This window comes from Fukomys damarensis, unplaced genomic scaffold (genome assembly GCF_012274545.1).
Source record: "Fukomys damarensis isolate Sample0158 unplaced genomic scaffold, DMR_v1.0_HiC HiC_scaffold_16, whole genome shotgun sequence".
Classification (NCBI taxonomy): Eukaryota; Metazoa; Chordata; class Mammalia; order Rodentia; family Bathyergidae; genus Fukomys; species Fukomys damarensis.
This window is the reverse complement of record NW_022900928.1, coordinates 113,911,438-113,936,073: the sequence shown is the minus strand read 5'-3', so window position 1 is coordinate 113,936,073 and position 24,636 is coordinate 113,911,438. Positions and strand designations below refer to the sequence as shown.

Sequence of the window (24,636 nt, the reverse complement as noted above, 5' to 3'; positions counted from 1 at the left end):
TAAATACAATTTTAGTGCCAATGTTGTGACATGCCTTGATATCAATCTAAACGGAAAGAAAGTAAAGGAGTTCAAATGAAATAGGACACACGGAATGGGACACAAGGCCTTGCATTAGAAAAAACAAAACAAAATACCACGGTAAGACATTATCTTCCTCCCTGGCTTGCTCCTTTCCTCTTTTCTTACCTTTCTTCCTTTTTTCCTTCCTTTCTTATAGAGCATTCATTTCGCTAACTATTGCAAAAGTACAGAGGAAACCTCAGAGTTTTATGACAAAGAAATATTAGCAAGCAAGCAATAATTTAGCAAGACAGTTGCTATAAGAATATGTATAAGTTTGGAATTATCAGTTGCTTTTCCAAACACTTTATGTGATTAATCATTTAATATCTATCACATCCTCATGTGATAAGCACTACTACTGTCCACATTTCACAAATGACAAACTGGGGCAAAATATTTTATTCAATACAGGCGGAATGGCTGTGTGTCAATACTGGGCCATGCTGCCTGATGTAAATGCAAGATGCTACAGGATATAAACCCAGGATTCTATAGAAACACATGAGTAGAATTATTTTAGCAAATATATCTGCTTGTACCATACTGCCAAAGGTATTCGTCATTACACAGTATGTTAGCAAACAGGTAAGGTTTATATTTGGGTGAGGAAAAAAAAATGGCACATTCATCAAATTCAACATTTTAAGGACTTTAGAAAGAAATAATTGCCAAAAATCTAAGTTTAGTTTTCTTGGTTACCTCCAAAAAGGCATGGAGGTCTTCAAAAAGAGGTAAAATAAAATTAAAAATAAATGCAACTTTACCAGTGGTGGGGAGAAATTATTTTGAGGTGAAATAGCAAAAGGAATATATATCTCAAAATTAATATTGTCCTATATACTGCTAATTGCATGTGGTTGGGATGAATTAATGTTTTAATAACGGAGTGTTGCTAACATATATGTTGTGAAAGCTTTTGCATGGTATCTGTGCAATATGAATACATTTGAATTGAATTCTCCAAAGCCAGGTGCATCATAATGTATGGAAATAAAGCAGTGAGGCTTTTTTAACATTGTGCAAAGCAATTCATTATTACAGTTTAGAGGACTATTTTTAAGTTGGTTAATTTTATGCAAACTATCACTTAGATGATTAAAATCTTCACAGTCTTTTGTAATGGGTTAGGCAGTAACCAAGAAAATGTTTCCTAGTACTTATTTCTTTTTTTTTTTTCAGCTTTAATTGAGTTTATTGGTACATTTTAGGGATACAGTACAGTTACATTCATTGTTGGAATCTTGTACCTCTACATGACAGGTCCTGGTTCTCCTTTTTTCCCCTTGTCTCTGCCCTCCCTTCACCCCTTCCTCCCCTCCCCATCTACAAACACTTTATTGCCATCTTTTCATTATCTCACACTTTTTTCTTTTCCCTTATTACCCTTCCCCTACCCATCCCACCTTCTCTACACCTTTAGCCCCTTCCTTCCCATTTCTCAATATCAGTAATCTTATTAGGATCTTCTGTATTATTGCAGTTTATTCACACTAGAGAAACTATTCGGTACTTACATGTGTGATTTATTTATTTCACTTAGGAGTATATCTTCAATATGTATCCATTTTCCTATGGAATGAATCTATTTTCTCATTCTTTATGGCTGAGTAATATTCCATTTTACAGAAAAACCACATCTTCTTTATCCAGTTTCCAACTGAGGGGCAAATGGGCTATTTCCAAGTTTTAGCTATTATAAACTGTGCTGCTATAAACATGGGTGTGCTTACATCACTGTGGTATGATTCTTTTAGTTCTTTTGGAAAGATACCCAGCAGAAGGATGGCTGAGTCAAATGGAACCTACAGTCCAAGCTCTTTGAGGTATCTCCATATTGATTTCCATAGTGGTTGCACCAGTCTGCACTCCCACCAACAATGGAGAAGGGTTCCTTTCTCCCCACAACCCCGCCAACATTTGTTATTGTGTGATTTCTTGACAGCAGCCACTCTTTGGGGGTGAGGTGGAATCTCAGTGTTGTTTTCATCTGCATCTCTCCAATGACCAGTGATGTGGATCATTTTTTCACATATTTCCTTGCTGCTTTTACTTCTTTGTCTGAGAAATGTCTGTTCATTTCAGATGCCCATTTTTGAATAGGATCTTTATATTTGGGGGAGCTGATTGTTTTGAGTTCTTTATATATTCTAGATAATAGTCCTTTGTCTCTGAAGCAGCTGGAGTCTCTTAGTTCTGCTGATGGTTTCTTTTGCAGTACAGAAGCTTTTTAATGAGATGAGATCCCAGTTGTTGATTCTTTCTGCTAGTTCCTGTTCTACTGAGGATTTTTTCATAAAGTCTTTTCCTATGCCAATGTCTTCCAGAGTTCCGCCTAACTTACCTTCCAGCAAGTTTAGTGTTTCTGTTTTAATATTTAGATCTTTAATCCACTTGGATTTTAATTGAGTGCATGGTGAAAGATAAGGGTCCAGTTTTAATCTGTGGCAGTTTGAAATCCAGTTTTTCTTAAGCAACCCTTTAAGAAGAAACACTGACCTTAAAGATGAATTGTGGCTTTCTCTTCAACCCACAACTATTCCTAATTTGTTGATCTTTTATCTGATGACAAGCACTTGCTAACTTTGTGTTATAAGCAGTCATTTTTAAAAGCAACAGTATAACTATATTCCATCAAAGTACAGATGACATTTTTAACAATGAACAAACAACATTTTCAAAGAAAGCTTGTTGTATAGAGGATTTGAAAACATGCTTGATGGTGTTTCCCTTGCCCAATCTTTGGCTGGGAAGATCCTTTAAAAGTATTTGTACATAATGCCTTTAATTTGGAGAAACGGAATTTTCTATCTTATTTAAAGTATTTGAAAACTTCTGATTATTTTCAAAGATGAGATGGTGATTCCCAGTGTAAGAGAAATACCTAGCAAATGTTTAACAAACATATATTTGCACTATAGGTACATGTGCTTGACAATCCAATCTTTCACCTGATACATACAGACCATAATGTATTCTTTTTCCTTTTAGAGTTTTCTATTTGTGAAGGATCATTTGCAGCTCAGGTAGCTGCCAAATCCAACCTTAGATCTGACTTGTGACTCACTGGCATTGTCATTAATTACAATAATTAAATCATATTTTCAAAAATATATACATATTAAAATATCTATTCTCCCTTTACTGTAATTTTTATATCACTGTTACTTTTTTATCAGACAAACAAAAATTAGAGCCCATAAAATAACAATACAGAAGTTGTAGTACTGCTAATTTTATCCTCCTGTAATCCTCCTCTACCTCTTTTCATGTTTTATTTTGAGGCAGTATCGCTAAGTCACTACATGGCTCAGGTTCATTAAAGCACTTTATCAAAAAGTGTATGGGCTACTGTGGCAGAAACTTGAAGGGCAGCCCAGGGGGCATGAAGAAGACACCCTGAAGTTCGAGAGGCAGCCTGCCTCTCATCTCTTCCACTGACTATTTGGCTTGTGTTAGGCAACTTACCTTCCTGACCCTCTTGTATTTTCAAATCAGAAATAATAATGATGATCCCAACTCATTCAGATTCTAGTAAGCATTATGTACATGTTGCAGGTAAAGTGATGTCACATGTGTTATCCATAAAATCTTGGTATACATAGTGACGCATGCCTGTAATCCCAGCACTCAGGAGGCTGAGGCACGAGGATCGCTGTGAGTTTGAGACCAGCCTGGGAAACACAGTGAGTTCCGGAGCAGTCTAAACTACATAGTGAGACCCTGTCTCAAAAAACACACCCAAAAATAAATAAATAAATAAATAAATAAATAAATAAATAAATAAATAAGCTGTGGTAAAAAATAAATAAATCTGTATTCAACTATATACAGTATAAACAATTACTGCATTTAAGTAATTTATCTGTATACCTACTCCCTAAAAATCTGTTCATTTTTTGAGGACAAGGATTCTGTCACAGTCACCTCCCTAAAGATTAGGATGTTGCCTGGCATGTTGATCTCCAATAAATATTACTAAATTGAATATAGATGAGAAATAAAACCTGGAGAAAAGCTACAAGCTTTGCTTTTGTTTCCACATTCTGGCTTCTGAACAATCAAGCTCCTCTAAGAGTTCACTCCCATCTCCTCTAAAAATAGCAACTGTTTTTTCAGTATTTCAAAAAAACTGAAAGTCTAAATTGTATAACTGTAGACAAATTGAATAACTGACAATGTGAAATAGGAAGAAAAGGGCTAAAGTTGTAGGGTAAGTGGGAAGAGTAGGGGAAAGGAAATAAGGGAAAAGAAAAAATACAAGAAAAGGAAAAAATGGAAACAAAGTCTTTGTAAATAGAGGAGGGAGAAGGGGTGAAGGGAGGGCGGGGACAAGGGAAAAAATGAGAACCAAGCTCTGCCATGTAGAGGTACAAGATCCCAGTGATGAATGTAACTGTACCGTATACTTAAAAACTCAATAAGATTTTTTTTTTGAAGAATATCAACTGGTCTTAGCAGGGGGAGGTTGAACTATGAAATAGTCAGGGGTCAGGTACCACATAGGAACAAAGAGGTTCACTCCATGTGAGCTCTAGTTTTTTCACTTTATAGGAGCTCACATGGATTGGTTATTGGATTTTTTTGGGGGGGGGCTAATTCTAAGTCAGAAGAGAGCAGAATGGTGGAAAAGTGCCTGTAGTGAGTTAGTCTAAGGAGCAAGTCATGGCCACTAAGGCATTCCAGGTCATGAACTCTCTGTGTTTGACTTACCTCAATACATGAAATGTTATTCTGACCACTGCCAGCCCAGCTCTGAAACAACTCACAGATGTGTCAGACACCTCATTTTTATTCTGTTTTACTGTGCAGTGAACACATTCTTTTCTTTAAAAAATTTCAGAAACCTCATGTTTTCAATGGATTTGTGGATGAAAAATAATCTCATTTCATCTATTTAAAATATGCTGCAAATCAAACATGTACAAATATTGGGAATGTTCATAATTTTTGGAAGAGCATAACTTTTCATTAAATTTACTATATATAATTTTATGACAATAAACACTCTTAGTTTTCAATTTTAATTTAATAATTCTACTCTTCCATACCTTTGAGGAAAAATACATGTAGCCCTATAAAACAGAACAATCTCATGAGTTTCTAAATTGTAAGCTCTTTTGAAGCTTCTGTTTGGTAATTATAGAGATTTATAAACCTCTCCTCATCCCCCACAAAATTCAGAGCTGATCTGTCCAGTTGACATAAAGTCTGACTTAGAGGGGTCTGAATTCATTATCTTCAAGAATAAGCTGTTAGATTAAGTTAATGATTTAAGACTAGTATATGTTTGAGAGTAGGAGAAGGAAATTTAAAACTAAATTACAGGAATATAATCCACTGGTCATTTTCATTTTCATCAAAAATATTTTAGAGGGTAACCTCAATAGTAATTGATCATGCTAAGGTGACAAAATGTACTACTATTGCTCCCTAATGACAGAAGAAGTCATTCATCTTCTTTTCAGTTTTGTCTGACAATTTATCATTTATCAAGAGGCTAATGTATCATAAATATTATAAAAAGAAGCATATTATGGATGCAGTTGATGTTACAAGTCAAAATACGTTATCGGTACGAACACATTATGCAGTTCTTACTGTTATATTTACTAAAATGTAAATTTATTGTAGCTCTTTTATGAATCATTTCAATAATTTCACATTACATAAACAACATCTAATAGGTACCTTTAACAAATTGTAATATGAACTTTTAAAAATCTGAGTGAACTATATCTGAAGCAAATTCACCAGCATTGCACAATGCACATTTACCAAAAAATTCTAATTATAGAATTTTCATTTTATTTATATAATTTTATGTTAATAACAACTTGTACTGTCCAATTGTTAATAATTTAACTTAATTTCCTTTGCTTTACCTGCTTCTAATTTTCTACAGTACATAGCTACCAATTTGATTTTTTTGGGCCACATGGAATGAAAATATTTTCAGAAAATAAACTTAATTCAATGCATTTCTTCTACTTAATGATGCATTACCATATACTATTTCTTTTACATAAAAATATTCTCCTGCAATTAACTGATATGAAGCTAGTATGTATAATAAAGTTATAACCCTATAAATTAACCCTATAATTTAATTATCACCCTATATGATTACTATCACCCTATATGATTAATATGGTAAACTATTAATATAATTTTAAAGTTAAAATGGAAATTTCATTTTCAAGATACATTTTGATTTGTTATTCAATCAATTTAATCACATTTATATTGATTAAAGCTATACTGCTGCGATTCACTTGCCCTTTTAGGCACTTGGATTCAACCACATGCAATGCTACTAATATACTAAAGCCACTGTGCTATGCTGAACACCCCTTTTTTCTCCTGGCACTGTGGGGAATAAGGACAACAGAAAAGGAGATGACAACATGAAGGAGGAAGACAATAAAAATGATCATCAATAAACAGCTATGCATTTAAGGCACATAGATGAGAGGCAGTTTTCCTAATAGAGAAGCTTACTTCTAAACATCAGGGTTTTGGGTTCTCACATAAAAAGAAAGTAAATAAGACATAATCAAAAGCATCCAGTTACTGCACTTCAGAGAGAAAATGACACAAAGAGAAAGGGACTCTGAAGATGATGGAAAAGGAGCCTAAAATTTACGTCAATGATAAGTGAGTATTTTTTTCTGTGGTTTTCTCTTATATACACTTCACAAGTAATTTTTTGGGCTAAATGCATGGAAAACCTTGCTTTTCATTGATGCTCCATTAGCAAAAGCAAGTTCTGCTGCATCAGTGTCTAAGGACCTTTGTACTCAACACCAATCCTACTGATTTTATTTGCATGTCGGGTATATCACTCTACCTTCTTCTTTCTCCTGTATGTTATGCTGAGGGTATTTTGTTTATCATTTACCCAAAATTAATTTGCCTCCCATACTGGACTTGCATCCCTATTTACACTATCTGTATGTTCATATAGATTCCTTCATGTTAATCATGTTTTGTGTATAAGAAGATAAATGGTAGAAATTTTAAACCTCACGAACTAGAAACTGGAGGTAATTTCATCTTTTCTTATATAGTCAATCAGAGTCCTTTATTTCACAAGCCCCAGTAAATGTTGCTAGGAGAAATGAGGAAACTTGGTCTCACTCTCTTACCATTCTTCAAATTTTGAAAATTTGCATTCAATAAACTTCTCTGCTCTTTTCTATATCTGTAGTTCCTTCTCTCTTAATAAACACACTGTGTCCAGCTGAACAAAGAAGGATTATCTGTTTGACACAAGAGCTACAGTATTTTCTCTCGAACTGTTTGAAATGTAGTCCCCATCTTTTATTTTGTAGGTTTTCTCTCATATTTACTCCTGAAGTCAAAGCAATCCAGGACAGCTTTGGTTCTGAAAGCTCTGTGATTCAAGATAAGGCCCTTAAACTCCTCCTCCCACCATAATCTCCATCTCTACCCACTCTCCGAATTCTGTTAAAGTTCTTTCATCCATTCTTTCCTTTTCATCCTTACACACAGTCTTCAACTCAAATTCTTGTGCACTCATAACCTACATAATTACGTACCTCATGAGACTGACTCCCTTGCTCAACTGGCAAAGTAATTTATCCAGAAGGCAGATCTGATTGTGTTATTCTGTTTGCTAAGCATTCTTTAGCAGATTCCCTCTGAAACAGTTTAATACTTAAATCTGATACTTCACAATCTTGTCTTTTTATACATGCAGATTCTTGCCTGTCATTTCTCCTTTCTTCCTCCAGGTCTTTTCTATATCACTACTTTCAAAATATTCCATTGCTGGCCCCAGCCCAACCACCGGCTCTATGGTCACTACCCTTTCCTAGACACCATCCTTCTCCAGGTTGCCTGGTATATGCTACTCTCCCTCTGTCTTAGTTACATTTCTCTCCTTACTGAGACAAAATACCTGACACCCAGAGTTAAAGGGGGAAAGGTTTATTTAACTCAAATGTGTAGAGGTTTCAGTCCATAATGGGCTGGTTTCAAGGCAAGATGGCTTGGCAGAGAGGCATCAAAGAAAACAGGTCATGACACTCACAAGGTAGCAAAAGTAACAAGGGCCCTTAACAGTGTCCTTCTGCCCCTTTTATCTTATCCAGACTACTTGGGATGGGGAGCACTCCTACCTTTAATCCTAGTGTCCTTGAGCCCAGCATTGCACCATGAACCTATTCCAGTGTCACACAGTCTAGACCCAGCCACCTCTAAAAAGCCCCACCTATGATTGCATGAGCCTTTGGGGGACTGCTAACACAAGACATAGCTCTCTCCAAACTTCAGCTCCAGTATAGCGCTCCCAGGAAGCCACTCACACACTGCCAGTGGAGGAGGTTTTCCACTTTTATATTCTGGCTTTCCACTTTTATATACTTCCATTTTAATACAGACATCATTTCACTAAAACATTTCTTGTTTCATTTTACTTGCCAAATTATAAGAAGTAAAATGCTTTTCATCTGTATTCCCTTCACCAGCAGTTTCTATTTCAGTAAATAATTTTTGAATTAATGTTTGATGAAGTAATTTTACTGTTTATGTATTGTAGAATTTAGAAGGCAGGATAGATGAGAGTATATAACTAGGGTCTTTTATTAGGAAGTGACTGACTTTACATGCCCTTGCACACTTCTTAAGTTAAACTCAATACTTGAAGAGCCATTAAGAATGACCATGTTATAACCCAAGGAAAAGCCAGATTTGCTTACTGTTCGTGCATCCCATATAGACAGGGTTTTGTCTGCAGAGCCTGTGAGAAGAGTGTTGGAGAAAGGGAAAAACTCAATGCTGTTCACAGAGTCTGTATGACCATACAAGGTACCTCTGCATCTTTCACTGTGTAGAGAGAAATAAGAGATGAAGTTTAGAGTTAGTACCTAGATGCGTTTGTTGACTGTACAATGCTAATAAAAATAACTAGCTTATAGTCTAAGCATTTTATAGAATTAGAATAATATTGACTAAGTTTAAATTACCTTATTCATAAAATCATTCGGTGAAGTTATCTTTATATTGTCTTATTGATGTCAAGAAATGACTACATAAAAATTGTCCCCATCTAGTAAAGGACTATGTTAAATAAAGTCTATTTTTCTTTTCTTTTCTTTTCTTTTTTTTTTTTTTAAGTTTTTGAGACAGGGTCTCACTATGTAGTTGATGTAGTTGAGTCTGACCTGGAACTCACTATGTAGCCCAGGCTGGTCTCGAACTCACAGCGATCCTCCTGCCTCAGCCTCCTTAGTGTGAGGATTATAGGCATGTGCTACCATACCTGGCTTAAATAAAGTCTTATACTAATTCATAAGATCAAACAAATTTTTAGGTCCATTATTTTTCTTTACTTTTTTTTCCCTCAGCCTTTACTGTGTATTAGAATCACCTGAGACACTTTAAGAAAACATTGATATCTGATCTCATGTTCCAGATATTCTTTTCCACTTGACATAGGATGGAACTTGAACATTCATGTCTTAATGCCTCCTGTAGTAATTCTAATTTATGTTTAGGTCTGAAAACCTTGTTGGCTTTCGCAGTGTTTTACCCAGATGAACACTCTCAGTGTCACTTGGAAATGTACTCAAAATGCAGATTCTCGGCCTCATCCCAGAACTACTGAATCAGAATATCAGAAGTGGAGCCAATGGTCTGTTTTAGTGATTTCTGCACTGAATTATGATGCATCCAGAAGTTTGAGAGTCATTGATCTAAACCATTAGAAAGGACTAAGAAAGGAAGACAGTTGCAGCTTTGTTTTTTGACATTTTATAAAAGGGTTGTTTCTTAAATCAGGGTACACACAGAACACAGTATTCTGTATTTGTAATTATGATTACTTCTAAGTAACTTTATAAATCTGTTTTGAAAAACAGAGAACGAAGAAGGGTGTGCTGAGAAGAGAGGAGTTAATATTAGTGAGTTCAAAATTTGATGATGAGTAATAATCTCTAACTGGTTCTGCTCTGACCTGCACTGGGCCTATCCCATAGTATGGTAGGCAAAACTCCAGTAGGAACTAGGAGAGCAGATTCCAGTTCTGACTCGAAAAATCTCAGTGTCAAATACCCTTCTTATGTGAATGAAATATTTTACTTTGGTTCATTCAGAGATCTACTTTAGCTCCAACAACCTGGGATTCCCTGACCAACGTTTCTATTGCAAATAACCAGTAGAAGGAAGGAGCCAATTTGAGCAAAGCATCTAAGAGAGGATACAGACAAAGCTTATTCTTCTCTTCTTGAATTATATCCTTTTTAAGAGATATTAAAATTTATATACGATGAACATGTATGTAAATTATTCAGCAACTTTTCCCTTTATATATCAAGGATAAGTGTTGTAATATCTTAATATCTGGAGTAAAGAAATGAAATCAATAAATTCATTAATTAGGGACACTATATAATTAATTTCTACCTCAGAATTTATGAGATAGGCTGAGAATATTTTCATGATTAAATTTGAAGATACGTCAATATATATTGAGGCCAAAAAATCATGGCTCATGGATCAAGTGCTTATAATTTTTAAATACAATTTTATTAACAGGTTAATTTGTCTGCACATTCTCTGTTACTGATTTCTCATTATAATAAGAGAGTTGCACAGCTACAGCAGAGATAGTTTGGCCCACAAGCCTGAAGTATTTAATATATGATCCTGTAAGAAATACAGGATACTTTTCTTATAATATAATGCTTGAATATTTAAAGGTATGCTTAGTTTACCTATGATATTTAACTTTTTCCACAAGGATGCTAAAATTTACAGAATAAATTATTTTTTGTTTAAATAATTAATTTTTGTATAAATTAGATCTGCTATTTTCTAGTAATCCTAAAATGTAAGTATAAATTTTTTTATTTCGAAATTTACATTTGAATCTACTGTAGCGAAATAATCTGTAAATATTAGCATAATTGTTTTAGTTATAGCTCCTTGAAAAGACAGTGATAGGAAGAATAAGTTAAAAAGGGAGAGAAATATTATGAAAACAGAATTATGTATAGTAAAATAGAAAATTATTAAATGAATTCATATATAATGTAACCATAAAATAAGTGTAGCTAACAGCACTGTCAAAGAGTAAATAAAAAATCTTAGTACAAAACATTAGCATTTTTAAAAAAGATGTCCAACATTAAGAAAAATATTAAAATTAAATGTTTAGTAACATTTTCATCTATAGAAAGTAAAGTGAACAAAACAATATGTTTTTTAATTTCTACCTTCATTTAATACATCTTTCCAAGTTTTAATCATTTTTAATTTTAGAATTAAAAAAAAATCATAGTACATATTTTGATCTGTAACAACAAATCCTACAGTTGTATGGTTTTGCTTCCTCCATCCTCCTAGTGTTTATTTAATACATATTTACAGTCATTCTTGGCTCCCATTCCTTCATACAATGTCATAATTATTCAGTACTTCAGCAATTTTTTACTGGTTATGATCTCTTGAGTTCTACATTCTCCTCTTAAAAGTTTGTGAGAAATATTTCATTGTCTCATGCCACTGCCAAAGTCTGAAGCCAGGCTAACCTCCCACCACTGCTCAGCCTACTTTTTGGGGAAATTATTTACTTGTTATGCATGAAAGCCTCTATAGGTCTTCCATAAGCATTTACGTTCCAAAAAATTTAAGATATTATGCCTTGATAGCAATTTCCTATTATTATTCTCAGATGTTTGTTATTTCTGGAAATTTCTTCTCCGATATTTTTTCTCCTATTTTTATTACATTTTCTTTATGAACACCATGTTATATTTTACCTCATTTGCTTGTTCACTGAACATTTTATCTACAAACTTTGTGTTCTTTTTCCTTAATTTTAAAATATTTATAACCTAATTATGTTTGTTTATATATTGGGTGGAGGGAAAGGAAACAAAAGATTTGTTATTTTTCTGTGTTCTATTTAACTTACATCCTGATCTTTCTTTCTTTGCATTTCACTTGAATCTCTTGCCTTATAAAATCAGGCATGATTTGCTGTTTTGTTTTATTATACAAAACTGATTTTTAAAATAACATTTCTGTAATTTACTTGGAGATACAGAGTATCACTTTGTCTGAATTCTTGGTACTTTTGGTGATTTCTTATGCACTATATATATTCTCCTATGGCAATTGTTTTTGTATCAATGTATCATTTAAATTTTGAAATTTTTCATGAGTTTTGGGTTTTTAGTTTTTATTATGTCTTATATTTGTATGGGAACAGCTACTTGATATAAAAGAACAGCAGATGCAGGGAAATGGGAAGATTAATTGGAAGAAGGAGGGAGAGGTAATCTGGCTCATGTTGTTATAATTTATATCTAGATGTCCTCCAAAAAGCAGCTTTTATGCTGGACTTTTGCAGGGTGATTGAATGGTGGAGGCGTATAGCTAACAGGTAGGGTCTGGTCAGAAGAGGCAGGGCGCTGGGAGTCTGGCTTTGTAGAATTTATCTCCCACTTTGACTGCTCCCTTTGTTCTCTGCTCCAGTCCACCATGCCCCTCTGCCATGCTGTCCTCTCTTGGAGTCAGCATAGTGTGAACTGAAACCTAAGCCAAAATAAACTTCTCCCCTCTACCTTGTGAGGCCAGGTATTTTGTTGCAGTAATGAAAGAGGTAACGAAAATACTTCTGCTTAGACTTGTTGTCTTCCATAAAAAATTTCTAACCCTGTGTGTTACTGACTTGCTTCCTCAAGTTCATCTCTACTTCATTTTTATATACGGAGGAATAAATGCGGCTTGTTAGAAATATCTTGGATCATAGGGTCTATATTAACTCTAAATGTTCCTGGTTTCTTCCTACCCTCAATCTGCCATGTGTATCACAGTTGCCTTTATCTCTCTTATCTAACAATAAAAATGTCCTCCTAGAGATCAGGCTTCCAACAATAACAGAGTAATCAATACTGCCATTTTTTTCCACAATAAAAAAAATTATAAAATTACATCCATTACATAAGGCGAGTGTTTCTAGCATTAAACTAAATATAGCATGGGATGGTGACTTGAAGAGCAAGAAAGAACTCAGCATGAACCCTTTAATCTCCCTGATGCAGGCTGGAATCATTTTCCTGTTATGGGAGCAGAAGCAAAATCTCACAGAGCTGCAGGGCAGTGAGAAAAGGCTGCTGAGCCGCCTGGAAGGTGCACTATAGGACATCTGAGAGAGCTTATGATGGGAGTAGTCTGTATGGTATTCACCATAAATCAGTCCTTGTCCAGGGTCTAGCCAGCATCTCCAGAGCATTGCACAAGGCTTGGGAGAGATTCCCTGCCCTCCCACCGAGAGCTGAGTACTGACACCAGAGAGCAGGAGCCTGGTAGACATTAGCATGGAATCCTAACCAGAGTGAAGGGACCTCTGTGCCCCTTAGACTTGCTGTTGGGATGCTGCATGGTCTCTACCATGTCAGGTTCCTGAGTTAAATTGAAAACTAGAAAAAATTTCTTTTACCAAAGAATAAAATAAAATGTGAAAGGCTAAAACTTATCGGCTCACAATTACATTGCTTCAGAGAAATTCTTTTTATAGAAAGAAAAATCAATATCTGAAGTGCGAAAAAAATATATGGTGAATGCTTAAATAAAAAATTACAGTAAAAGACACATTGCCATTATAACACAGTATTCCCCATCACTTTGAAAACTTTTCCTCACATTCTTAACCACTTTCTGAAGCAGTTATAGAAGTCTTCTTTTGTGAGCATCTTTATAAGTTCTGATAAAAAATATAGTAAATGCAAAAGCCAAGTGCCACCCTACAAAAAAGCAGGCTCATGAAAACATTACAATGCATTGTCATCAACCTTCTTCACAGGGTCTGGCCCCATACAACTGGCTCCTTCCCAAAGTCAAAATGATCATGAAAGGTAAAGGATTTGAATCAATTCAGGACATCAAGTTAGCCACAGCAGTGAATGTCATTCACAAAAGACTTAAGAAAATGGCAAGAATGATGGAATAATTGTTTGAAGTGTGTGGGGGACAGCATTCTGAGGAGGAAATGCATCTTTTGCTGTAATGTATATATTTTTCATTCATTAACTTTATTGGTATATACTAGGTATATGATATGTTGGCACTCATTATTGGGAATTTGTACCTTTACATAATATATCTTGGTTCTCATTTTTTCCCCATTCCCCTGCCCTCACAGTTCATAGATTCCCTAAATTTTGTTAATATAAAATTCAGCATATAATCGAAAACAAATTGCTACATATTTTAAGAGGTAGGAAGGTATGAGCTTTGATCAAGAAAAATAAAGTTATAAAAATAGACCCCAAATTAATTACTGGAAATCAAAGACAACAAACTTCAAACAATCTATTACTAGAACATTTAATGATTTAAAGAAACAGCTAGTTATAATAGGTTTACAGATAATTTCACAAGACAAATGAAAACTATAAAATGTGGCCTATAGAAGAATGGATAAGTATAATCACGTAAGACAATTAGTTCATTGGCCAAACAGAATATCGCATTTGATACTGCTGGGAAAAGGGCATTCATAAGATTGAAAAGGAGTCAACAGAGATTTGATTTGAGGAACAGGGAAAATATTTTTAAATTATGGATAAGAAGTTCTAGTTAGCAAAGGAAAAATATCATAAGGTCTACTATAGCTATAATTGGGGTTATAAAGAGGATTGGAAAGGAGAAGGGAGAATAAGGAAATTTTTTTGAAATGGTTAAAATGTTCTGCAATGTAAAGAAAAATGTGAAAGAGAAGATTTTAAAAGTTCAGAAAAATTCAACCTGATAACAGACAGAATTCACCTTAGACAAACTGTCACAGAAACACACAAAGATAAAGTCCTAAAGTAGCCATAGAGATTAAAAAGAAACACATCATGCAGGTAACAATAATACAAATGACAGGTGACATCTCAACACAAATAAAAGAGGCAGAATAATGTCTTTGAAGTCTTAAAATTCAATATTTGGCTAAAAAATCTTTAATCATGAGGATGAAACAAATTTTCAGATCAATGAAAGTTGAGCAAATTTATCACTAGTAGTTTTTTTTCTTACATGTGGAAAAGAATTTATTCAGACTGAATGAAAATGACACCAGATAAAAACATCTGTAAGCAGAAAAGATCAAAAGCACCCGAAATGATCGATATATGCATATATGTAAAGTGCCTTTTTTCTTACTTAATTTTTATAAGAAACACACTACAGTAAAGATAGCCATGCTTGGAGTATATATTAAGTACATAGGTACAAAATACATAATAGTAGTTCCCCAAGGTATGGGGTACACACAGTATATTATTTTAATGGTCATAGGTAGTAGTTTAAGGGGCACAATTTTTTTTCAGCTTTAATTGAGACGATATACTCCTAAGTGAAATAAATAAGTCACACATGTGTAAATACCGAATAGTTTCCCTGGTGTGAATAATCTGCAATAATACATAAGATCCTAATAAGATTACTGACATTTAGAAATGGGAAGAAAGGAGCTAACAGTCTAAGGGGTACAATTTTAACACACTATATTACAGATAAAAAACTTATGAAAGTTCTGAAAATATGCATCAATATCAAGAACAATAAATGAAAGAATTTGGATAAATAAGCATACACATTGTATGATTAAATTCATATAAAGGGCAAGAACATATTCAATCTATATTTATAGGAATCAGAACAATATTGTGGAAGGTGGGCCTTCAATAGAGAAAATTTTCTGTTTATATCAATATTCAATATCTTTATTGATTTCACCGGTAAACCTTTGTCAAAACGCATCTAAGTGGATATTTAATAACTACCTGTTTCACTATGTGCATTTATTACCTCATTTGAAAAATTAAGGTAGATACATCTAACCAGAATGTTACTTTCTTCTAGCCTTATTCTTCTGGTTTTTGAGATACAATCAACATTTGTGGTGATTTTATCTATATTTCTTTTCTATAAAGGCACGTGCTACACAGCTATTAGGTTTTCTATTTTTAAATAAAAACAAAAGGAAAAATTAAAAATTCTCTAAAAGTCTAACAGAAAAATAAGAAAATAAAGGCATTAAAGATAGTTGAGGAAAAAAGGAAGATGATTAATGATATCAGAAAATATTAAGGTATGATTAATATTTCTAATTTTGGGGAGAGCTACTGAAACAGAATTCCACCGGTTACTATATAAGTACTACCATATGTAAATACTTCATTACTGGTAGTTTTTAAAAATAGAAATCTAAATAGTTTTTAACTTTTTTTTTTAGTTGCGGCATTTCAACCTGTAAAGAATTATATTCTCACATTAAAATTTTTTCATTAAAATAGAATTTTCCATTAATTAACAATCTTGTTTATGAAAATTAGTATATTTTAGGAAAACACCAAAGCATTATAAATACATCTGATTTATCACAATGCCAGTATAATAAAGACACAACATAAAGAAAGCACACGTAATCTCATAATGTGAGTCCTTATATATTATATATAATTTTTTGTACAATATTGTGCTCATGCAAAATTGATATGCAGACATTTTTATTGTCATTAAAATAATGTAATTATTTGGGAATATATTCATTTATGGTGGTGAAGAGGAAAAAGCAATTTTTAATGATATTTTATAACTCATATATAGTTTCCAGAATAAAATGGAAAAGCTAGGCCTTCACATAGCTTAAGGAAAGAAAGAATTGCTCAAGATGGGAAGAAATCTGTTCACGAGTCCGAGTCCCTGGCTTAAGGTGTGGGGCATCCAGGGCAGACAGGCTGCAAGAGCAGGCTTGTGAGAGATTAATTAGCTGCCAGAGAAGGAAGGCCCACTCAGAATTTCTTTGCAAGGTGAAAATGGACTAAAGTGATGGAGCATGACAGGACCACAAAGGATGAAAATGATTTGTACATTTCCATCAAAAACATAAACACTGAAGCCTGATGCAATTTTCTCTGTTTTCCTGTCTGCTATTTTCCTATCATTCTTTAGGAAAAAGTTCATTCACAAGCAATAGCTCTTTCTTAACTTACCTCCTGTTTTTCCCTTAGTTTCCTTTGTCTCCTCTATTTTCATTCCTTGCTCCCTTGATTTAATGTATTACTCTGGTAATTGAATGATGGATATTTCACTAAACTTTCATCTTGCTATAAAACAAAGTTATATATTCTTCTAGGTCAGATATATTTCATTGAAAATGTATTTCCTATATATATGATAAGTCAATGAGGACAACATTTTACACAGAGTTATCTTTTGTGAGGCATTAAATTTTAGGATTTTTATTTTTTTAAATGTGCTTGTTTTAATGCTATTAATACTAAATATTAGATGGAACCTCTTAAAACTCAGGCTTGTATGTACACTCAAGTTAACAAAACATGGTTGACAGAATCATATAACATTTACAGGAAGACAGTAGCAAGATATTTTTGAAAGACTTTAAAAAAAGATTAAAAAATCCATCCTTTTTGTGAATGCAAGTGTGGAATTAATTATCATATTAATTCATAGCAAGACATAGATGTTAAATGGTATTTATATAACTAAACTATTGTACAATGTTAAAATTTATCAAGAGCTTGTCTCTTAGTTCTGTTGATGGTTTCTTTTGCAGTACGGAAGCTTTTTAGTAAGATGAGATCCCAGTTGTTGATTCTATCTGCTAGCTTCCATGCTACTGAGGATTTTTTCATAAAGTCTTTTCCTATGCCAATGTCTTCCAGAGTTCTGCCTAACTTATGCCCCAGCAAGTTTAATGTTTCTGTTTTAATATTTAGATCTTTAATCCACTTGGATTTTAATTTAGTGCATGGTGAAAGATAAGGGTCTAGTTTTAATCTGTGGCAGGTTGACATCCAGTTTTTGCAACACCATTTATTAAAGAAGCTATCTTTCCTCAACTGAGGATGGTCAGCTCCTTTGTCAAAGATGAGGTAGCTGAGTACATCTGAGTTTGTTTTTGTGTCTTCCAGTCTGTTCCACTGATCCTCAGGCCTATTTCTTTGCCAGTAGCATGCTGCTGTTATCACAGTGGCTTTGTAGTATAGCTTCAAATTGGGAATTGTTATATCTGGTGCCATGTGTCTGTTGCCTAGCATGGCTTTTGCTATTCTAGGTCTCTTATGGCTCCAAATAAATTTTTGGATTCTTTTTTCTAGTTCTGTGAAATATAGTGTTGGAATTTCAATTGGCATTGCATTGAATGTATATAGAAGTTTTGGTAGTATGGCCATTTTCACTATGTTGATTCTTCCTACCCAGGAGCAGGGGATATCTTTCCATTTTTTAATATCCTCTTCAATTTCTTTTTTTCAGAGTGCTACAATGTGGGGAAAAATTTTTACCAGCTGTTCCTCAGACAAAGGACTATTATCAAGAATATATAAAGAACTCAAAACAATCAGTCCCCCCAAATATAAAGACCCTATTCAAAAATGGGCATCCGAAATGAACAGACATTTTTCAGACAAAGAAGTAAAAGCAGCAAGGAAATATATGAAAAAATGTTCCACATCACTGATCATTCAAGAGATGCAGATGAAAACAACACTGAGATTCCACCTCACCCCACAAAGAGTGGCTGCTATCAAGAAATCACACAATAACAAATGTTGGCGGGGTTGTGGAGAGAAAGGAACCCTTCTCCATTGTTGGTGGGAGTGCAGACTGGGGCAACCACTACGGAAATCAATATGGAGATATCTCAAAGAGCTTGGACTGTAGGTTCCATTTGACCCAGCCATCCCTCTGCTGGGTATCTTTCCAAAAGAACTAAAAGAATCATACCACAGTGGTGTATGCACACCCATGTTTATAGCGGCACATTTTGTAATAGCTAAATCTTGGAAACAGCCCATTTGCCCATCCGTTGGAAACTGGATAAAGAAGATGTGGTTTTTCTATAAAATGGAATATTACTCAGCCATAAAGAATGAGAAAATAGATTCATTCATAGGAAAATGGATACATATTGAAGATATACTCCTAAGTGAAATAAATAAGTCACACATGTGTAAATACTGAATAGTTTCTCTGATGTGAATAAACTGCAATAATACAAAAGATCCTAACAAGATTACTGACATTGAGAAATGGGAAAAAAGGAGCTAAAGGTGTAGGGAGGGTGAGATGAGTAGGGGAAGGATACTAAGGGAAAATAAAAATTGTGAGATAATGAAAAGATGGAAATAAAGTGGTTGTAGATGGGGAGGGGAGGAGGGAGTGAAGGGAGGGTAGGGACAAGGGGAAAAAATGAGAACCAAGACTTGTCATGTAGAGGTACAAGATCCCAACAATGAATGTAACTGTACTGTATCCCTAAAATGTACCAATAAACTCAATTAAAGCTGAAAAAAATATATGAAAAGAAATTAAATCCCTTTAAAGCTGAAAAAAAAATTTATCATGAGCTTATCTGAAATAAAAATTTTTTATGAAATGCCTAAATCTAACACTCCTTAAATAAAACCTATTTTAATCCCCATACAATAATTTGTAATATCCAAGTTCAGTGAAGGATTTTCTCAACCTTCTCATTTATTTATAAATGTTTATACATGAAGGACTTCAAAAGCAAAACAGAATCCTGCACTTCTGCGAGGGAATTCTTCAAGTAACACCCATATTTTGACTTCAAAAGAACATGTTATAATGAAAGTATTTGGTTTATTATCAACAAGAATAACACAAGCTACTGCATCATGCATTGTATCTATCTCTGTGACCATGGAATTTAGTTGAATATCCACTATGGATTCTGCACGTGGACTAGAGTAAAGCCCAACCCACTCTGTGTCTGCATGGAGATCACATGGTCTGAATGTCACTCAGGTAAATTGGGAATTAGGCCACAACCCTAGACAAGAGAAGCTCACGGCCAAAAATCTGGACAGTACACTCATACAACTGAATATTTCTCTACTTGATCATAAGAATCTTACACCACGGGCAGATTCTTGACAAACTCAAATACAACTGGCCCTTACTATGCATGGATTCAACCAGTCAGGGATAGAAAATGTATGAACAAAAAACTGCCTGACACTGAACATTATACATACTTCTTTTTGTTATTATTCCCTGAAGAATACAGAACAACTAGTTATATAGTATTTACATTGTTTTGAGTAATATGAATAATCTAGAAATGATTTAAAGTCTACATGGGAATATGTTCGGTTATATACAAATTTCACACCATTGATGGAAGGGGTGGGCACATTCTCAGATTTTGGTGTAGAAGTGAGAACAGGAGCTGGGGAGGAGAGGAAAAGGGCAGAATAATGCACACTGGTAATGAGGGAAAAAGTGGAAGCTCTGCACTCAGCTGGAAAACAGAAAACAGAAAATAAAAATAAGATTGAATGTCAAAGTGGCAACCTCAGACATGCTAGTAAAAACCAAACCAAGTAACTTTATTACTCAACAGTTCCGAAATTGTGCATTACAGTTTATAGTGACATTAAGTGCTTAATGTTCCAAGATGCTTATAAACGTTAACTAACAAAAGTGTGAAGTGTAATAAACCCTCATCATTTGTGATTTAATATTTGTAAATTTGCCCATTTACTAAAATGTATTTGTGTAGCAAAGATTCCCAACTTGACCAAACTGTAGTAAAGGTCCTCTAGGCCCCTTTCTCAATTAGGTCTCATCCTTGGTTTTTAGAACCTACAGCCCTGTTACATACAGTGCCTGCGTGAGAAACCTCAAGGTTGGCAGGAAGAGCACACTGTAGTTCTAATCAGTACCAGGCAGGCCCCGACCACTCTCTCAGAATTTACTAAAAAGTGCCTACAGTTTTGAATCCTCCTTTATCCCTTTGAGATGTATATGAATCTCCTACAATTTAGGAATGTCTTTCTCAAAGGACTTGAAAACCATTCCTTTAAAATGTAATCATCAGCTAAACTACAGTTAGATAGGAGTAATAAATTCTAGTGTTCCATTGCACAGTAGGGTGACTATAGATCAAGATAATGTAGGACACATTTCAAAAAAAGCTAGGAAAAAAGGATTTTGAATTTTTTCAGCACAAAGAAATGATACATTTTCCAGGAATATGCTTATGCTGATTTGAACACTGCATGAAGTACATATGTATCAAAAATCACAAAGCACAACCTCATATAAATGCCAAATTTTATGTCAATTAAAAAATAAAGTAATCAGGAAGGATAGACCTCCAGTGCCCAGTCAGCTGGAGGGAAAAATTATTTACACTAACTAACCCTTTATTATTTTTCACCACCCTAATCTACTGAGTTCTGCTCTCACTTTCCATATTCCGTGATGTTTCCTTTAAAATTATCAGTCCCCTCAGTACAAGGCAAAGTGGAGTGCAGATCATTCTAGACCCTCTTTCCTATTACAATAGTGTATGCCTGATTAAAATCTGACCTTACTACACTGACTAGTATACAGCTTCATTCATCTCTGACAGTAACCATAAAATCAATACTTGTAGTACTTAGTAGTCATTTGTAGACGTGAACATATAAAGAATGATGAAAAAGCTTTGAGTGACATTCAATGTGCATATTTCCAGCTGTGGTGAAACCAGGCAAAACTCTGACTTCTTGTTTCAACTCAATTTATAAATATGTCCCTGTCCTAGATTATACTGTGTTTTTCACATGCTTAAGTTTTGCATTAGTAATTTCACTAGTTAGAATGGTCCCAAGTGTCATGCTAAAGTGCCATGTAATGTTCTAAGCCCAAGAAAGCTGTAATGTTCCATGTGTTAGATAAGTTTCATTCACACCTGAGTTATGGTGGCTGTTATCAGTGAGTTCCTTATTGATTAAACAACATTTCATAAATTAGGTGACTTTAACCACAAACACAAAAATCAAGGTACTTTGTTCATTAGTCAAGGAACCAGCTTGGAGGAAACTAATCCTTCACCTCCCTTAGAAACAATAATTCATGTTTACTAATTTAGACTCCCTGGGGACCTAATGGAACATGAATATCTCATATAACAAAAGTTAACAACACTCACGATTTTCTTAATTTACAGATAAAGGAAATACAGTATAATGAATCAAGTAACACTCTCTATCCAAATAGTTACAGATAGAGGAAAGGTTTTATCCCAGTTAGTTTAACACCATACTTTTACTATCCATACCACTTTGTTCATTACACAAAACAATATTAATAGCATCTGAGGGCTTTGGGTCATGAGCAGTTAAAGTTATGCTGCCAAAGCAGAAAAAATACATATCATAGAAATATTAAAAAATACTATTAGAAATATGTCAGGGCTTATATATAAAACAGCGAGTACATAGAAAATTAATTCAGGTTAACCTAGGCCAGGCAAACAACTTCTACTGGTATAAGTTAGAAAAAATGTTTAACTGAAACAAATTTTAATTAGTCTGATAAAGTGATGCATGCAGTCTACGTACACTGATTCATAAGAGAAAATGGCACACATCACTTTCCAACTCCATATTCACTGACTTCACGTTTCTACCCTGAAATTTATCATGGTAGGAGTATCTATACCTCTGAAATGAGCAAATATTATACATCAAGAATTTCATTCTAAGCAAATATTATACATCAAGAATTTCATTCTAAGAATGGATTTAAAAGCATATCATTGTCTAATGCCTAATCTCTTCAGTAAGATGGTTATTTTGATGTGGAAATCTAAATGGATTAAGAATGTGCAGATATGTGGTAAAAATTATTTCTGGATACACCCATGAGAGTGTTTCTAGAAGAGGGTACCATTCACATCAGTAGATTTAATAAAGAACCATTGTGGAAAGGCATTGTTCAGATCAACGAAGACCAAAATAGAACAAACAGGAAGGAGGATGAATTTAGTCTTTGCTTCCGCTGGAACATCTATCTTGTCCTGCCCTCGGGCATCAGAGTTTCTGGTTCTCAGAACTTTGGAACTAAACCAACACCTTCACCATCTGGTTTCTTGGTTCTCAGGCCTTCAGGTTTACATTGGCAGTACATCACCAGCTTTCCTGGGCCTCCAGCTTGCAGACAACAGACTGTGGGATTTCTTGGCCCCGTAACTACATGAGCCAAGCTCTGATAAAAAATTTATTTCCTAATAACCATATATTCTGTATCTGTCATGCTGGTTCTCTGGAGAAGAGTGGGTACTATAATTCTTTTATTTAGAATTTATTTACCTTTTACATTTATATAAATTAATTAAAGACTTATCTAAATAACATTTATCAGCCATCATACTTCACATATGTTGTTTCCTTCTTTTTATTTTCTTTATTTTTTATTCCATCAAATAATTTGACTCATACAAATCAATGTGAGTATTAATATATAAGGTCCTATGACTTAAGGATGGAACAGAAAACTATTTCTTTAGTAATAACAAACTTTTCTTTTGCTTTCAGACCTTAGGTTTGTTACCTGCTATCTGTATCATCTAGGTATCTGTTGTACATCTCATAGTCTACACCAGTATTCAAACTGGTTGAATTGTTATTTACCTTAACTATTATTATAAAAGAAAGAGCTAGAAGTAAAATATCACACTGCTAGTCGATTCTCAAGGTCTACATTTCTAAAAATTAACAGATTAAGCAAAATGTTGACTTATGTTTTAGAAAGTGTGCTTATGATTTGAAACTATGAACACCAATTATTCATGTACCTGAACATTAAACTTGAGTCCAAATAAATAAGATCTTACAGTTTCAAAAATATAGTGCTGTTTTTTTATGTTGTGCAGTTAGACAATTTTTTCTTAAGAAATGTAGCTCCTAAATTTTTCATGATTTTAATTTATCAAGTAACAAATTATTTAATAGACAAATAGATGGAAAGATTTGGGGAGTTATTTTGAAGCATATCTACCATATATTTTTTAAGGTAAACTTTACACATAAAAGATAATAATTTGCTTTAAAGATGATTGTGATTAACTTCACTATTAGTTGTCAGTTGAAAAAAGGACACAATTTAAAATATGCTAAATCCAAAAAGTCACTTGTGAAGTCATTATTCAAATTTCATTCTACCAAATATTTTAATATAAAACTGTATGCTTACAAATAGCCACATGGATATTTTGAAGTGTTCCTTCTCTTCTCTTTTCATAAGAACCCTTTGAAAGAGATCTCAGTCTGAAAGTAGGTATCAGAAGTGGAAAAAAGCAACTACAAACAGCAAAAATCTGTAGCCAAGATATCTTGCTTCCAGGACAGGAGAAAATCCAGCTAATAGAGAAAACATGGCTGAAATGGGGACAGAGATTTTTAGATTCTCCAAGATTCCCCCAAGTACTGGATTAATGGAGGAAAGATTTCAACTGAGGTGTTTTCTAAGGTTCATTCAAAGCTGGGTGTCTTCTGGCCATACAGAAGTGGAAAACTGAAAGACACACCACAGCTGTCATTCTGTCACATTATCCTTTTTTCTTCTTAGCACTAATGACTTTCACTTGATTATTTATTTTATTTTTCTCTCTTGCACTTGCCAGCTCCTCTTAAGTTCACTCCATGAGCACCATGGTCCCATCTGTCATGTTCTAGGACTGCACAGTAACATAGTTTGCCCAAGTAGTCTGTAAAGACTTGTGAGTTTTAATAA

The 24,636-nt window shown here is 34.1% G+C and overlaps 1 protein-coding gene across 2 annotated transcripts in view; it reads right to left on the bottom strand.

Moving 5' to 3' along the window:
• The window catches only part of Spag16 (sperm associated antigen 16), a 1,007,960-nt gene that overhangs the window by 364,934 nt on the left and 618,390 nt on the right, over positions 1-24,636 (bottom strand). For both annotated transcript variants that reach the window (XM_010616032.2, XM_033764606.1), the window contains one exon: positions 8,787-8,913. In XM_010616032.2, coding sequence (XP_010614334.1) covers positions 8,787-8,913 — 127 coding nt within the window. The remainder of the gene's footprint in view (positions 1-8,786; positions 8,914-24,636) is intronic.